The following is an 18,570-nucleotide window of genomic DNA, read 5'->3' on the forward strand; positions in this document are numbered from 1 at the left end:
AAATAGCTAAGAAGTGCCACAAAAACATGCAGGTATTTTAATTTAACTCAAAGACATACTAAGAAGAAGGGGTTTGGGTGAGGAATTACCTATTATCTCAGAGGAATTACCATCCTCTAATGCCTGGTTTTATATTCTTCATGGACTAGAAGTGTCTCCCTGCATGGCCCTCTCTCTCCAGCTTCTTTTTACTATTATCTGAATTTTTCCACCTCCTCTCTCCTCAGTTCACTAGCACATCATCTAGGATTTCAAAGTTATTCCAAACTGCTAGACCTCAGCACAGAATGATGCTTGACTGTCTGTATGCAAAACCAAGTGCTTCACAAACCACTCAGCTGAAGTTGGGGGGCAAAAAGTCTGCAGTTTTTCCCACTGATTTCTCACCATTTGCACTGTGTCCTTTTCTGCATAGTAAATTAAACCATCATGAGCTACTGCTACTGTAGTAGCAGTATAAATGTGGATAGTAGTAGTAGTAGCGTGTAGCAGCTACTACTAAATGTTTCTGATGAACCAGAGCTACTTCAATTATGTTGCCACAGCGCCACACTACAGGCATTCTTATGCATGTATATACATACACACATATTTATATAAGGAAAAACCTACAGAATAAGTTAATAAAGAACAAAGTTTGACCTTTTTGTATCCTGTACTTGTGCTTGATTTTCTAAACTTTTCCTGTGTTTCCAAAGAAACGCAGGTAATCTGATGTGCTACCAGCTTCTAAGGATTATTGAAAAATACCTCACTTCTAAATGGGGTGGCTTTAATTACTTTTCTCTTATGCCTCATGACCAAGATAAGTTTCAGTGAGGAGAAATTGTTGGGGACAGTAGTGGGGGGTTGAATGTCTTTCACATATTGGCAAATATTTATTGGAGCACATCAGAATCTGGGATAATCATTGTACTGTGCTTTTTAAAACTACAATAAAGAAAGAGAAATTCTGGCTGCTTTGACTGATGGAATTTTGAAACATGAGTAGAGAAGAATATTTGTTATAGTAAAATTTACAATCATTATGGGATGGTTAATTTCTGACAAATCATGGTATCATGCTGTCATGGTAAGGAATTAAAAAGACAGGTTGTTATGGGTGAAAGTTGGACTCACTAATGCCTGTGAGGCCTGATCCTTCAAACAGGTTCAGATGAAGGGATTTTTTGTGCCCAAAAAAACTCCAGAAACTTTTCTGAAGCCCCTGTAGTATTATGACAGGAGTATCAAAGAACATCTGCAGGATGAACTCTTGCATCCCTGTCATTGATAGCTTTTAAAAGCTTCATATTTTTTTTGAAGCTGTACAAGTAACTAGTAAATTCATCCCTCCTACTTTGTCATCTTTAATCATTAAAATACAGCCTACTGCTACTAAACCAAATCATTCTCAGTTTATCTGTTTTCCACCAACTTAGAAAAACCTTCATCTGATATGCCAGAATAAATTGAGAAATGCTAAGATAAGCAAAATTGAGATCAGTACCAGCCTCTAGTTCTGACTACCCCATTAATACTGACAAATGAAGTCCATATATATACCTTCTTGTATGTGATCTTTCTAAAAAAGAGGTGGAAAAAAAATAGTAGGATTTTTGTTTGGTTGGGTGGGGTGGGGTTTTTTTTGTTTTTTTTTTTTAATTTCCCCACAGGGCTGTTCTACAATCACTCAATTTTGTGCGCAGATTTTAGTTCCATGAAGTAAGTTTTAGTGTATTTAGTGCAATAAGTTGTACTTGGGAAGGCAAACTCTTGTCTGCCCAATGTAAAAGCCACAGTAAACAATGGCATATCTCTCTGGCCTGTACTAAGTTTACTAAGATGCATATGATTAAAAGGAATGCAGCTTTAGCAGACAGATTTGTGTTACTAGTATTACATTTAATTGTCAGTATGAAAAAACATGTTTTGCTGATTTTATTCTTCTTGCTAGAGGACAGGACTGTGAACCTGAGCTTTATTTATGTTTAACAGTTTGCACATGGAAGTGTCTTCTTTTTCAGCTAGATTAGTAGTAAATCGTTGGTTTAGAGAATGCATAGGAAAAGTAAGATTAGAGTGTCTGCCTTAAAACATAGTACTAGGGAAATATTTTCTGGCATTGGAGAAACTGTAACAAGTCTTAAATAGTAAAAAACCAAAAGCATAGCCACAACAATATATTGTAGTTTCAAAGTCATTGATAATGACTCATACAGATGAAGAGCAAGCCTTAAATAGCAAGATACTTAACTGAAATCAGACACATAACTCCTTATGTAATTTTAAAATTGTTGTGTTAGCAAGAGCCATGCTCTAAGAGATTTCAAGCAGATTTCTGTCAGCTTAGTTTCCTGTCAAATGCTGAAGGCGGCAAATCTTCTGGGACTTCTGGACTGCAGAGCTTCCAGTGCCTTAGAAGTCTCAACTGTATTAGTGTAGTGCTTATGCTGGGTCTTTGCTGCTTCTTCTTTGGCAACTGTTTTTCTTTAGTATTAACTTTCACAGTAGGAAGAAAAAAGGAAAAAGACAAAGACAAAAACAATGAAAAAGGTTAAAAAACTAGGTATAAAATTGTTCAGAGAAATTTCCAGAGGATCATATAATGACAACACTGAAGCACAATAAGCTGTGTTCTAAAACAACAGCCGATGATCTTTTGGGTACTCAGTATAGAAAAGCATTGTTTAGGCATTTTCATTTTCCCATTTTTCCAACTGTTTAACTCTACAATAACAGCAGCAGGAGAGAGCAACAAGGAAATTGGATTTTTGCTTTATTATGCAATAGGTCTGGTTTATTGACCACTTCATTGTTGCACACACTGACTCAGACTGAATCTTCCAAAGATTCAGTTCTTTGCTGTTCCAAAACAACATCTTGGCATTTCTTCATCCTTTGTTCGTGGAGGATTGGATTTTCCCCTATGTGTTCTATTGTTGATATTTACTCTGTGGGTACATCCATTAATGAGTATGGTGCTACTCATAATTACTTTTGACATGTCAGTAAAGATGATAGGATCAAATTTCTAGCAGTAATTCCAATGGACGTAGATTTGGCTTTCAAAAAACTGCTGGGACAGTCTGTCCAAATGTAAACAAGAATGGGCAAGCCTTGACTTAATTTCTGACAATTCTAATTCTGCTGTTTCTGAGCTTACATTTCTTAACCAAAACAGTCTAACTGTATTTTCATTACCTTTTTTTCCCTCCTTCTCCTCTTTCCCTCATTCTTTTTCCTCTTTCTTTTGCTGCATAGACAAAAGAAATGAAAAGGAAACTAAATAATGCAAAGAGTTGATGCCACATTTTCACTCTATAAAATCTGGGAGAACCATTATTAAAAACTTAGCATTTCACTTAAAACATATGTGCAAAATATAAGGAAAATAATTATTTTCTGAGTTAGGAATTCTATATGAAATAAAACATATGGACCTATCTCTGAGTTAATCTGTATGAGACGTAAACTAATTTAAATTAATCAAATACAAATGCAGCTTTCATTTTTCTTCATACCAAACAACCTCCACAATTTTAGGGGCAATAAGAGATTTCTTGGGTTGCTCATTTTCCCATCATCCTGATGAGGTGACTGAGGCAGAGTGCAGCACTGAATCAAAACAATCAGTCTAACTGTGTTCAGCTTGGGGCATAAGTATTTGATTTCAGGCATTTCAAAATGTTTTTTTACAAGGGTGTGACTTGTTTCACAGCTGCACAGGATTCTTTGGGGCAGCTCTTATGAGTCCTCTGAGATTTGCTTAATTTGACCCATGAGCAGATGGTGTTCAGTGTTCTAGAGAAAATCTCCATTTCCTTTTGAGGAAAAGTGAGTAAACAAAAGCAAGAGTAACATCATGCTGGAATTCTTTAGATGCAGCTGCAGGGAAAGCACTCACCTTTTCATTTTGTATTTCAAAATAATTCCTTAGGTATATACAGTCTTTCTCAATGAATTGTTTAGCCGAAATTCCAGAGCAATTCTTTCCCTCTGATTTGAGTTCTTACACACTCTCTCTCTTAGGTAAATAGGGCAAATTGAACCAGAAATTTTTAATATTTTCGCATCAAAATTTCTTGCCATGGAGGAAGATGGATAACATGGGAAACAGCTGGTAGAACATCATGGCTATGTGTTTATGAAAAACTTGCATATCATACAGAGATTTCTTCACACAGATTTCTTGTGAAGCTACACAGGGGTGAACTTGTAGCTCCAGCTGCACAGGTGTTCTGGGGCAGAGGCTGTGTTTGCACAGGGGGTGTTTCACATCTCTGCACACACAGCTGCAAGCAGCCGGTTAGCTCCAAGTCTATTCCTACAGCACAACAATGTGGCTAACAAAGTACAGCTTTGGAAAATCACCTTAAAAAAGAGCTGGCAGGTCCAGGAGCAAACTGTAACAAGGGGGTACAGCCTCTGCACTCTGCAGGCTTACAAATTTAAATATTTGAGGCTGGTTATGAGCAAGCAAACTGGTACTTCCTCCAGAGCAGAAACACCACAAGTTTCCGCCCCGTGCTGTATCCTGAACACGCTGTACTGAGAGATATGTCTGTTTGCAAAGCAGGGGAAAAAAAAGCACTATGAAAACACTTAACATACGTAACTCTACACATTGGAAAAAACCTCCAGAGATGGAGGTTCTGTAGCTGCATTTTTTTGATGGTAAGAATTGAGACAAGGTTTTAAAAACCCTTGCTAATATCAGGAAGGGGTTGCTGTAGTTCGCTAATTAATCATCAAGAACATTTATTTGTATTAGTGTACTGTGCTTGTCAGTAACAGCACCAACATGAGCTTATGACAGAAATTCAGTGAACACTGTATTGTTTAGGTTAAAAAGAACAAAAGTCTGAGAAAGCCTTTAAAATGCTTGGTATGTTTTGTTCAAATTCTAATTTCTTTTACCTACTTTTTCATAGCTTTCCTAAATGTCTTGTCTGGCTGATAGAAAACCTACTTATTTTTAACAAATTCACTGTGTAAATTGCAAAAAAAAAAGTTTTTTTTTCAGGACTAGAAGCAACAGGAACTGATATTTAAATAGCTTCAGATACATACAATATTTGCAACTTTTCTCTTTGTCACCTTAAATTTCAGAGTTGCTTTACACACAGTAGGCCATTCCTGGGAATGACTGGAACCCACTAATATTAGAAAACTTTTCTTCTTCATAAAATGTAGCTCTATTACAGTACCAAGTTTTATTTTTTTCTAAACTTCATGCAACTCCTAATTCCAGTAGAGTCAGATTTTAGAATCCAATTCCTTATGTTTTGGACCCACTTCTCACAGCTGCCTAGAATTTTATGGAAAGAGATGAGGAAACAATTTCTCAGAAGAGCACATACATATACAAATAGCACTTAAAATTCTTAAATTGTCTCATTAGAAATTTCCAGTGTGTAACAAATACATTTCTAAGATTTTTTTTCTAATTAATCTGGGATTTGAACTCATTATAATACTGTACTGCAGCTCCAATTAGGAAAATCAGACTGCAGTTTAAAATTTGATACAGTCCATATAATTTGACAAACATTGGATAAACATTCTGTTTGTTTGCAAATAATTTTTTTAAGAAAAGGAAGTGTCAGGGATTTTCCAAGAAATGTAAGAAAGCCTGTGGCAACCATATCCAGTCGAGGCAGTGTCAGTGTGTCGTGCCTCTTTGAAAACTCCCACATCATGTTCGATTCAGTCATAAACCAGTGCTGCTTTCACCTCCCTATCAGATCATTTTTTGGAGTTACCTCATGCAAATATAAATCAGATAGCTCACTCCTCTACTGTCTTGTTGCTGAGTATACAAAAAAGAAATCTATTTCCTGAGAGGAACTTCTTGCTGAAAGAAACCCTTGCATATTGGAATGTAATCAAAATATAAGCCCAGAACACATTTCAGTCAGCCTCCACTGCTTGAACAACTTCTCTAGCCTGCCAAGTGTAGAGTATTGTGATGCAGCTGTAGTTTTTGCTGACCAATGCAAAATCATTCTTTCCTGCTTAGTCCTGTAGAAAAGTCATCCCATTCAGAAGTTCTAGCTAAGTGCACTCATACTGAAACACTGAGTCATGAAAGAGGGCATATTGTGTCTTCCTGAGTCACAATACCATGGTGTTTGCCTTACAGTGTTCAATTTACTCAAGATGTCACTTTTTCTTCTAAAATTTGCCAAGGTTATTCATTATATAATATCTTGGGTTGTTGAATAATGAGATGTGAGAAATGCAGAATGCATCTGACTGTTAGTGCTCAGCTTCAGTTACGTGGCCTTTTAGTCATATTTTGATCAAGATATCCATAGCCTTCCTTTTAATGCATGTCATTATGTAAATGCAGTACATGATACTATTATGACTTTTTCTAGTGTACCTGGAGTTTTCTGGCTGGGGGTGAGCAAGGTCTTAGGAGGGGACATGGCCAGGACAGCTGACACAAGCTGACCCAAGGGATATTCCATGATATATCCTGTCTGCTCAGATGTAAAACCTAAGAGAAAGGAGGAGGAAGGGGACACATTTTTTGTTATGATGTTTTTCTTATGGAGCAAATGCTACACATAGTCAAGTCCTGTTTCCTGGGAAGTGACTGTACATCATCTGCTGATGGGAAGTAGACCACAAGTCTTTTCTTTTCCTTTTTCTTCCACATGCAACCTTGTTCTTTGCTTTATTAAGCTGTATTTATCTGACCCGTGAGGATTTTTCAATCTTATTTGCTGTCCCACCTTCCTGCCTGTCTTGCTGAGGAGGGGAGCGATAGAGAAGCTCGGAGAGTACCTGAAATCCTGCCAAAGGGAATCCACCAGAAAGCTCTAAGGTTTGGAGAAGGGTTTGAGAAGTGTTTACAGTCTATAGAGGATAGGAGGAGTCAAATCTTATCTAGAATCATCCATAATGACCTCTTAGAGCCTCTGCTTTGTCATTGTTATAGAAGTATCAAAACAATGTATTGGAGTGATGCAAAACAGACTTAGGAATTTTGGGTAGGAAGAGGATCCATTCTTGATCAAAGATCCTTAGATCTATTCTAGTGGGTGTTCCCCACCAAGTCAGATTCTAGTTTTCCTTTCCCCTTCCCTAAGTAGACACATTGACACGTTGTAGCAACTTGGACCAACATTTGATTGCAAAATGTTGTTTTAAGCTATACTTTTATACAAATGCATCCATAGAAACCTGACTAAGTACTTTCCTCATAGCTGTAATCCCTTTATCGTACTTTTTGACGTTGCACTAGCGTTCTCAAAAGCCTTGTAAAAATTATTTTATGTCACAAAGTTTTCTTTCTGTGATGCAAATTGGAAATTTTAACCTCTTTAGCCTATGCTTAATATACGGTAAGTATAAATAACAGAATGATTACTCAATGCTACTATTTGCATGATGTTATTACTCAGAGCACATCTGAAAAAAAAGGTTGCTTTCTGAAGGCTTGGGGCAGGGAAAAGTAATGCTTTGGATACCTCTGTGGCTATTGTATTGGAACACAATTTGCCATTTTCAAAAGAAACTGCAAAAAGGAAATCTTTTTTGATGAGTTGTTTTAGAATTCTTCTGTCTTATCCCAGTCTTTAGAGAGAGATTGTCTCTCTAAAGACTTCAGATTTTCACCTTCATTAGGCCTGGTATTCATGTCTTCCTGTTTTGCCTTCTGTGCTTATGTCAAATTTCATTGTCATGGCTTATTTTATGGAGATAGTGTCCTGGGCTTAGTGACTGCATTTTTTAAGCCCCCACACCACCCCATGCCTCAAATACTGTCTTCCAGGGACTTTTCCTCAGTTTGTGGGTTTTCCAGAGGGGTGGTGCATACGTAGAAAAGACAAAGGAGAGAAGACAGAAGCAACAGAAATAATAATGCCAGTAATCACAAAATGTACAACAGCTATTCCAATAATTAAATATACAAATCCAATTGCAATCATCAACCCAATTCTCAGTAGATACAACTCCCAATTTCTGAGTCCCAGCTATTAGAATATGGATCTTAGCCAGGTAACTGGGGCTAATTTCCTGAAGCCATTCTTAGGGTTAGAGTGCTTGAAAAAGTTCTGATGTCTGATTAGCCATTTCTATGGCTCAGGCTTTTTCGATTGATGATATTGCAAATGGCAACAGTGCATTCAGTTTCAATAAGATTTAACATTCCCTATACCCCTTGTTCCTTTAATAGTAACATATCTGATGCCAAGTGACTTTGTAAAGCCGTTTTTGATACTTGTTAGAATTGCAAGTTAAGATCTCTGACTCATATCTGGTCCGTTACTGAACGCATGTATCTGCCACATAACATTTCCTAGGACCCACTGATGCTGTGTAAAAATTTCTCTTTTGTCCCCCTTTATCTGGGGCATATATACTACTGATCCATTCTTAGCTTTGTTCAGGAGAATTAAGTTCTTGTCATGTCCTTCCTGCTGATGAATAGTGAAAGACACAATTTGGGCAAATGGATGGGACTACGATCCTGCACCTTAGACCAGCATGCGGAGTTAGGGTCAGCCACTTTTCATCAGAATATCTCCAGACGAATCCAAGTGATGTACTGCAGTGGCTTGTCTTGCAACTTAAGGTGTCTATCAGGTACATTTGGGGTTTGAAAATAGCTATAGAATTACACGGCAAGTGTTGATTTTTGAATTCTATACAGGGGTATCCCAAACAAATACACATGTTACATATTATGACATGTATTTTCTCAGTCAGCCAAGACTCAAGGGGATGACCAGGTCTCGCAGCACAATTGATGATTACCTTTGCACACTGAAACAAGTGCCAAGGTTGTGTTGAGAATGTGTCTTCACATACTTTAAAGGCTTCAAAATAGGGTTCTTTCTCAACCTCATCAACATATTGTTGCAGAAATTTTGTAGATAATGGCAGAATTACAGAATATTCTGACTTGGAAGGGACTCACATTCCTGTCCCACTGGATAATTCTGCACACCATGAGAAATTAAGTTTTAGTACACAATACAAAACACAAAAAGTTCCCATATAAAAAAAAGGTTCTTATATAAAAAGGTTTTCAGACAAACATATCTTCAAATTGAGCCCATACTCAGCTCTCCAGAGGATAGATTAAAGCTCTGTTGTGATTTAATTTTGACACTAAACAAAAGCTGTGGCTACTGTTGATGGGGTCATAAGTGAAATTAATTCCATTTCAAATTTGGTTGTTTTTTTCTCTCTTTTTTTTTCCTTTTTTTAATTTTATTTTCAGTGGGAAAATTGGTCTCATTACCTTCCTTTTCAATTACTGTACAGGAAATTGCACCCACAAGTTGGAAGCATGTGTGGTTGACAGTGTACTATAGTTACTGCATTGATTGGAATAGATAAAAGAAGTGAGGTGAGGTTAAAATAATGTTCCAGAACACATGCTAGAAAACCTAGCAGTAGATCTGGCATATTGATGTGAGAATACAAGTATTTTCAAAAACAATTACAGGTCTTGATAGGCGGTAATAGGCTTTTCTGAATTTTATCCGTGAGCTAATTTTAGTCCATGGCTGTCCAGCATTCTAATTTAGGATGGGGACTCAATTATTTCCCATGTCATATTTTCTTTTGTTTTGTTAAGATTGTTTGGGTTACCTATTAATTCTTCTGATGTTTCTGAAAAATTGTGCCAAGTCATGATAAATAAAAGCCTTCTGGGGCAGAACTTGGAAGGTTAATACATGTTTGCATGATTCCAATATGCATAAATTCTTGAACCAACTCTCATGCCAAATTTGGTAGAATTTTCTGATTCTCAACTAGTTGAAATAAAAGAACACATGCATGAGATAAAAGTAAAAGCTTTTCCCTGACCATTTATTTTTTTAGTAAAAGACAAACTCAGCAAAAATAAAAGTAACAAAACATTCAGTGTTTTTTCTTATGTAATCTTACTAATATTCAGTCTCCCAACAAGTTCCTGTCAATTAAAACACAAGCAAATCACAAAAATTGATAAACTGAAAATACAAGCAATTATGGGGGCCAGTTAAATGTTCCGTCAGTTTTTAGTAGCAGCTTTCTATAAAACAGTACTTATCTCAAGTTCCTGTTGATGGCTTTTCTCATAAGGATAGTGTTTTGACACATGAAATTTTGTTCTTTAATTCCTCACACAAAGTTAACAGAGACATTTATAGCAATCAAAACAAAATTAGACATCAACAAAGTCAATGATCAAAACAAAGTGGTCAGTCCAGAACCAAAGTTAAGCCCTCCACTCAGATAACAATAGTCAAGAAGGGCAAGACTTGTGGCAGCTTGGGACAAAGTTAAATAGCTGTCATTCCAATGCTTGAAGAGACCTAAGCTGGGATCAAAAATTCTCAAAAGGATGAGGGAAAAAAACCCTACATTTTGATAAAAGGAAGTGTTACTAGGAAGTCATGGTATCTCTATAATAAAATAAGAACTGAAGAAGCTAAAAGTGCTGGAGTGCTGGTTTTCTGTTGATCTTTCTTTTTTTGGTTGGTTTGTTGTTTTTTGTCTCTCTTGCAGAAGGCAGTATTTCACTGGATAGATTTATTTTTTGGTTGGTTGATTGGCTTGGTTTGTTGGTTGGTTGGTTGGTTGGTTTGTTGTTTAGTTGTTGTGTTGTTGCTATCACTCAAATTCAAAACAAATAAAATACAGAAATCTAGGGCCTTAAAAAAAAAAAAAAAACTTGCTCGAAAGTTATACTGCAGGAAATAATGCTCATCATCAGACAAATAAGGTTTATAATAATGTAGTTTTTCCAAGCTTCTACATCAGTCTTTCTAGGCCTTTTAAAGTAGAGCAGTTGTGTTCTGAAACATCAACTAAGCTGAATTTTGGGGTATTTTTCTCGTAGTTCTACCCAGTGCTAGGAATATGCAATACACAGGAGTTCCATGCAACAAATGTGTCACAGTAATGGAATAATAGTTGTGTCCCCAGTATTAATAAATAATTATTTCATATATAACAATAAATAATTGCAGCTGGTCCCTATAATGTTATCCCATATGATTTCTATAATAAAATATATCTGTCAACATATGTCATCACATATATGACTATATATGAATAAATCTTACAGGATTATGTGGTTGTCATTGACTTGCACATCATTGCTTCAAGAAAAAAATTCAAGTAAGCTTTGAAGATTAATATGGCTTTGTGTATTTCTTTACATAACTTTCCAGTATATTTTTTAGAGCAAGTACCTAAGGTTATTTGTAAAAGTGATCCATCTTTGTAGGTTTTCATTTTTATACAGTTTTTTTTAACTGAATATACAGGAGTGTTCACAATAAAGTTTCAAAAAACTCTGGTAGGTTTTTGGAGTGTGTATTATCTTTGAAATACAAAAATTCATCAAGTTGAAAAAAATACAGATTTGAGAACATAAATATGATTTTAAAGAGGATTATTCTTGTGCTAAGATTCTTGTCTTCAGTAAAATCATTAAAAGCAGCATAGGTTGTGGTAATGTGATTTCATTTCTTAGTGCTAATTGTGCCAACTCAAGAATGCATTTGGAGGAAAAAAATAACTTTCATACCTAAGAAATAATAAAAATTACAAAGAATAAATGGATGGGATGTTGTGTCCCATCTCAACCATGTTGAGAGCAGGTCAAGGGCCTTGCCCTCTACTCAGCACTCATGAAGTCACACCTGGAGTGCTGGGTTCAGTTCTGGACTTCTAAGTAGGAACATGGACAGACTGTACAAAAGGAACATGGACAGACTATACAAAGTCCAGTGAAGGCCACCAAGATGAGCAAATGAAGTATCTCTTCTATGAGAAAAGGAACAAACACTTTGAATTGCAATGCAGAGTTCCTACTTTCCCCAATGCCTACTTGTTCAGTTATGTTATCAGATGATATCTAAGCTTGGTGTCTGACCAAGCCTCTACATTCTGCAGAGAGCTGTGAAAGGTATCTAGATTGTGCTGGAAATTATTTTTGGGATTCACTGAGTATGCAGGACTGCTGTTCTGAAAGATACAGCACAGGATGGAATCTTGACTTTATGGTAGTATATGAAGGTACACCTAAGCAAGCCCAGAAGTTTTATTCAACCAGGTATGCCAGTGAAACATGTACCTAGGCCTCTCTCAGACATATATCAGCATCAATTAAGCTAAGGTTACTTAGACGAGCTGATCTGAGAAACAGAAGGGCTGTAAATTACACCCTCTTAACAGGGATAGCAGTGATCACATAATCTCTAGACATACTGACTCCTGCGCTGTCCCTTGGGCTGCTCTGTTGTGCGTCATCTGTAGAGTGGGTCAGTGGCTGTAAAGCCCATACTGGTCTCCAGGGAGAGACCACAGAAAACCCTGATCTCTCATACCTCTGAGAGCTCTCTTTAACTGCCATCTCCTTTTTGTTCAAGCCATTATCCTATATGCATAATTTTACTCTTTCAGGGATAATTCATATTCTTGACACATCTTTAAAAATAATTATAACTTAAATAAATGAAAAGGGCAAGGAGAGACTGAACAACTGGGGGAAAAGAAAGGGGGAGGGAGTGAGCATTTGGCTTCTGTGCGCAAATGACTAGAGAAGGAATAGTTATGTTGTCTTTCGGACTTGTTAATTTATTTGAAAAATATGTTTTTCAAAACTTAATTTGTGCTTTCAGGAGCTAAATATAGAAAATTGCATTATGTCCTTTTAGAAATTAGTGACTAAGAATGAGCACTTTAAATGAATATAGAAGCATGCAGTTTGTTAAAATACAATATTTTTCATTTCAAGTTTAATTTTTTTCAAAGTTGGTTAAGCTAAATATAACATGCATACTGGAAGAGCGAAAGCTTTACTTCTTAAGATATAATGATGAGATAAGAACCAGCAGAACACAAAGGAACCTATCAAGGTTACTCTGGGAACAGAGTTAAAGAATTTGTGGTTTGTAAAGCACATCCTTTTTCAAAAATATTTGTTTCTGTCTTTTATTTATGGCCTTTCAAGGTGTCTCTTATGTTTATCAACAGCATTTTTTTCCACTTTTTTCCATCAGGTGTTTCATTCCAAATGCCTATGCTGCTCTCTTCACCGCTGCTCTGGTGCCATTAATGTGCCTCGTGGTGGTTTTTGTGGTGTTCATCCACACCTATCAGGTGACTCCTCAATGGAAGGCATATGATGATATTTTCAGAGGAAGAACAAATGCAGCAGGTATGATTTGTCAGCAAACAAGTTATACTTTTTAATATACTTTTTAATGGTAGGGACTGTTCTTGCCAGTTCAGAGAACCCCACCTGAAACCATGGTTCAGTAGATACCTATGCACTTACTTTAGGATTATGCCTGCTAATGTCTCTTTGATGTCTATGAAAGTACTTTGATGATCAAAGCTATGCAGATGCTTAACTGTCTGAGAGGGTTAAAAATATGTAAAAACCTAGAACAAGAAATTAGTATCACTGGCTTTGTGACTAAGTTTAGTCTACCTAAAGAGAAGAACAGAAATAAAACTAAGCACTGCCCTGCTTGGAGCACTGTGTCCCCATGCTAGATTTTGGCTGGAGGTACTGAACATCCTGTCCTAGGGAGGGCTGGGGCTGCTCAGGTGCAATGATTACCCATTTGCAGAGTATGATCACCTATGAATACAGGCTGTCCCTCCTGCTCAATCCCAGGTGATGGGCGCATCTTTGATCATTTCTGTTTTGCAGTGTATTTTGTATCTGTGAAGCCAAACACAGGGTACTCTGTGCCCTCGGCTATTTGGAGCTAATGCCTCTGTTTTGGTATTTCCTATGCTACTTGCAACTGAAATGTACTTGAAAGGAAAAATCTGTCTTGTACCAAACAGGAAGTTTCAGTCAGCCTCCTCTATCAGAACAATTTCAACTACAATGTTCCCAAAATAAAGTTGTGACAGTTTAGACCAATACTGTAATAATAATAGGATACTCTGTGGGAAGCTTAGAATGTTTCTATTCTCTTCACGGTATTTTTTGTAAAAAGAAAATGAGCTTTAAAACCTAATGCAAATAATTTTTGATATTTGGGGTACAGAGATATATTCCTTTCTTCAGAAAATTATCATTAATATTAAGTATTTATAATCTGGACACTTTTGCAAATATTTGTGTCCTTTTTAATGACACAATGTTAGCTTGACTGAGATCTGTATGAATTCAGATAAGGTCTGATGATATCCAAGACTTTAGTTGAACTCTTTCATTTCCCTCTGATATAAATGCACAGAGCTGGCTCTTCTTGTCAGTCTTTCAGTTAATTTATTTATAATTAACTTTGTTTGGGTATCTCTAAGGATATTCCTAATAATATGTCGAGGGTCAAGTCTTGTCTCAGAGCAGTTAAACTAAAGGAAAAAGCAAATGGAATATTGAACTAATACCATAAATAAAGTTGTCATGCAAAATGGCAGAAAGTACTAATAGAAATTATAATTGCATGACATGAAGATATGAAATAGTAGGATTGAAAAAAACCTTTGATTTAGTATAGAATTCAGGGTGTTTTCTTTCTTCAATAGAATCTAGAAAATAGGGTGGAGAATGCCAGTCTCAGAAGAGAAGAAAAAAAAATCAGAAATAGAAAAGTTCAGTAAGATCCCTTCCTTCTTCTTCTTTTTTTTTTTCTTTTAAGTCAATTGTAACTTTTACTACTTGTGCACCTGTAAGGCAAAATGCTGTTTTGCTACCAAAGAGCTATTGTAAGCACAAATGAAATGCTGAACACGATGACAGTGAGAGCAGGTTGGAGAGGGACTGTTTTAGAGAGGAAAACATACTGTCTCCTGCAATTTATGGTGGCTGTAATTGTATAAGGGGATTCCATGTAGCTGTGTTTATGATTTAAGCTTCTAGAGAGAAAATATGGTGATTTCTGTAGTTTGTAACATTGCCTATAACTATATAACACAGTACTAACTGTTGATTAGGGTCTCTGTGTTTTTTGACTGAATATTTGTCTTCTGAAATTAAAGATGTTGATAGTATATTTATGCAGTTTTTAATGTAATCTGGGTATATTGTGCTTGTAAGAAGTAGTCAAAGGCAGTTTGCAGTGGTAAGGCCTAGTATCATAAATCTTGAATCTTGACATTCACTCAGCGCACTCTATCTTACGAAATTCCTGGGAGCTGCTCCTGCTCCTGTTATTGTAGCCACATAAATGGCTGCTTTGGGAAACAACATTTTTCATGTCAGTAAATTTTTCTATAGTCAGTTTCATGATGATATTTTACTTTTGAAACATAGAAGAGGTCTTGGATTATACTTGCACCAAGTTCTGGCTTACAAGAAACTATGTGTTAGGAAAGTCTTTGGCAATGTTGCCTCCTTAACTTAACTTGCACAGACATACAGTATTTTTTCTGTTTTCTTATGGCAATGAATATGCCATAAAATATGAATATGCCATCTCTCTGTTTCATCCAAAACCAGAGGAAAGGTGGAGCCACCAAGCAACAGTTTGTCTTTGTCAAAGGCCTTAGAGAATTCAGGACAGAAGACATCAGTTGCTCTTCCCTTTTCTGCTAATACATTCACTCCATTATAGACAGTCATCTTGTTATTCTTCTACAGCTATTGGAATAAATTCTGTAAATTCTGTAAAACATCTTGCTGAACTTAGGTATTAGCATGGTGGTTTACTATTTTTTCCTGTCCTAGGAGTAGAGTTTGTTACTACCCACACTAAAGGAGACTCCTGTGTACCTTTTCTTTCCTGAGAGCAGAATAACTGGCTTTTAGGCATGTATGGTAAAACCCAGCAAAATGCTGGGTTTCACCATACATGTCTAAAAGAAAGCATTTGATAGCTGCAAAGATGATCTGTTTCTAGACAGATAAATATTATATTGGAAAACTATAGAGTATAATTGGAGGGTGTATTACTTTTATTTATACAATGCCCTTTTTAAATTTTACCTCCTGCCATGCATATATTCTTCCTAGTCCTCTATATTTTTCCTGGGTACGCTTAAGTAAATTCTCCCCTCTCATACCCTATTGTGGTATTTTCAAGAAAATACCATGGCCCAGCTATGGTATAGACAGCTAGCCCAGGTAAAATCTCTTTTAGTAATTGGTGTCAATTCCTTTGGCAGTGGTCTGTGATCTTCCTAGAAGGTGTTTATACTCTTTACTTGTGGCTAGGTTATTACTGTAAAAGATTATGATTAAATCAAGGTTTTAGTGTAGAATAAACACAAGTAAATAGGTTAGCCAAATCTTAATTTGAGCAACGTGCTCACTTCTCATTACCCTGTCTGCAGCAGCAAATATGTGAGTTTGCCCTCTCATGCTCTTTTTTACTGTTTCAGAATTTCTGTTACTGGGCATGTTGGTTTGCATGGTGACTGATATAGTTTACTTAGCTCAGGGAATTTTCCTCAACAGTAGAGGGCTCAAGAAAGGGCAGTGGGAGAATCAAGAATTAGTTGTCTCTTAGACCAATCAGCTTTTACTTCTCAAAAGTGAATATTAGAAAGAAAAGTGTGAAAGGTTGAAAAAACTGGGTAAGATGATTTTCAAGGAATGCTAGCTCTATCTCTGTAGTCATTCAGAGGTACGCATTGAGTTTGCTTAAAAAGAGTCCTCACTTTGTACTCGTTCTGTTTGCCAGCCTTTCAGCAAACATGTTCTGTTGGCTGACTGTCCTCCTATATATAGAAATTCACTTCTCAAAAGTTAGCCTTGACAGGAGCCAAGTCAGAGCATTCATTGGATAAATAGCCTTTGGGCTAACTAATATTTAAGTTTGCATCACAGGACACAGTTGGCCCTCCTGGCTGCCAGGGCATTGGTGACTGATAATTCAGTTTGTATTTGACCAAGACCCCAGGTCCCTTTCCATGGCATGCTTTCCAGCATCTCATTCCCCTGTCTGTCCATCCATCCAGAGTTGCCCCACTCCAGGTGCAGACTATGGCACTTTCCTTTACTGAACTTCATATGGTTGGTGATTGCCCATTCCTGTGTCCACTCCTGTGATTTACTGAGGTTTCTCTGCAGGGGCCTCCCTGCCTTTGAGACTCAACAGATCGTCCCACATTTGTATCATCTGTGACCTTGCTTAGTGTCCCTTGCAGTCCTGTGTCTAAGTCATTTATGAAGATGTTGAAAAGCACAGGGCTGAGGATGGAGCCCTGAAAACCCACTAGTGACAGAGATCCTAATATGCAAATACAGAAAATGAATAGTAACAGTACAGTAATCCAATATAAATTGTTATGTTTTCTGTTTGCTAACCTTTCCTAATTTCACAAAAAGATTTAAAAATGTAAGAGAACAACTTGATTGTTCCCCCCCCGATAATTGTAAATAGCTAAGCTTCATTTATTGAATGAATCTTGAGCTGACATAATTTTCACTGGCATGCCCTGCTCATAAATATGCAGTACAACTTACCTGAACCAGATATCATAATTGCAAAAGTGCCAGAATTAATGCAAAGATTAAAACTTCAAATGTTGTCAAAATAGAACTTCATGAAGAGTATCTTGGGATTTAGTTGTAAAATTCTAACTACCTACTTTCATCTTCCTTCATAGAAATTTCTTTAATATGAAATCATAGAATTGGTTGGGTTGGAAGGGACTTTAAAGATCATCTAGTTCCAGTCTCCGAATATGTTTAATGTTTTAGCAGTATGCAATTCCTAGTCACAACAGAACATGCTAAATTGTCTGCCTGCACCTACTAAGACAGTAGGCTTTCACAGTATTCAGGATGCACACAGGATATTTCAGTCTTCATAATGCTCCAGGAGCATTTCTTTTTTATGATTAGGAGAAAAAAAAATCTTTGCCTTCAAGATATTTTTGCAAATTCTCTTAGGACAAAATGCACAAGTATAATTAGAAGCTGAAATAAAGAACTAAGATTTGAATAAGGTAATAACATAAAAGTATTCTCTTCATTTGTGTAATTTAGATTGTTTGCACTATGCTTCACATGTCTAAATTAGCTTTTGTCCTTAAAAGAAATTTGCAGAAACAAGCTCACATCCATGAGTTGTGACTGCACAGTTGTAATTTTAGCACTCATTTAATATTTTGCAACTGTGCATTTAAATAATTTTATGTGGAAATAAGTAGGCTAAAATTTTTCTTTGTTCTGTTGATTTGCTACTTTTCTGGGATTTGCCATGTTCCCTGCATAACAGTAATAGCATAAGCTATGATAAAATGCACTTTTTTTCCCTTTTATTGTAAAACAAGGTGTCTTTAAGTTGTATATGAAAGTTTGCCCAAACCCTGAGATTTAGTGCAAAGGTTAGAGAGGCCAGTCTTTTATGATTTTGAAGCTGTAATGTATTTGTTATACGTAATGGAATATGTGTTTTTCTTTTAGAAAGAATACTTTAATTTTGAAATTTTCCTTGCCACAAGGGTCAGCAGATCAAATTATATAAATGAACAAAATATTTTGACACATTTTTTACTTCCTATTTCTACAAGCACTCAATGAACATTTTTTTCCAGTTCAATTTCATGGACATGGATCTACCAGCTGTCTTGTATCTAGCATATGGTACTGTTAAATTCTGCACATTTAACATTCCCAGTCAGGATTCAGTGGTTTTGTTATGATTCATTGATTGCATT

At 36.4% G+C, this 18,570-nt stretch overlaps 1 protein-coding gene across 1 annotated transcript in view; it reads left to right on the forward strand.

Annotated features, from left to right (window-relative positions):
• The window catches only part of ADGRV1 (adhesion G protein-coupled receptor V1), a 358,311-nt gene that overhangs the window by 218,163 nt on the left and 121,578 nt on the right, over window positions 1-18,570 (forward strand). Inside the window, exon 88 of the mRNA XM_059836928.1 lies at window positions 13,002-13,159. Within this exon, the coding sequence (XP_059692911.1) occupies window positions 13,002-13,159 (158 nt within the window). The remainder of the gene's footprint in view (window positions 1-13,001; window positions 13,160-18,570) is intronic.

The sequence above is a fragment of the Haemorhous mexicanus genome, chromosome Z, assembly GCF_027477595.1.
Source record: "Haemorhous mexicanus isolate bHaeMex1 chromosome Z, bHaeMex1.pri, whole genome shotgun sequence".
Taxonomy (NCBI): domain Eukaryota; kingdom Metazoa; phylum Chordata; class Aves; order Passeriformes; family Fringillidae; genus Haemorhous; species Haemorhous mexicanus.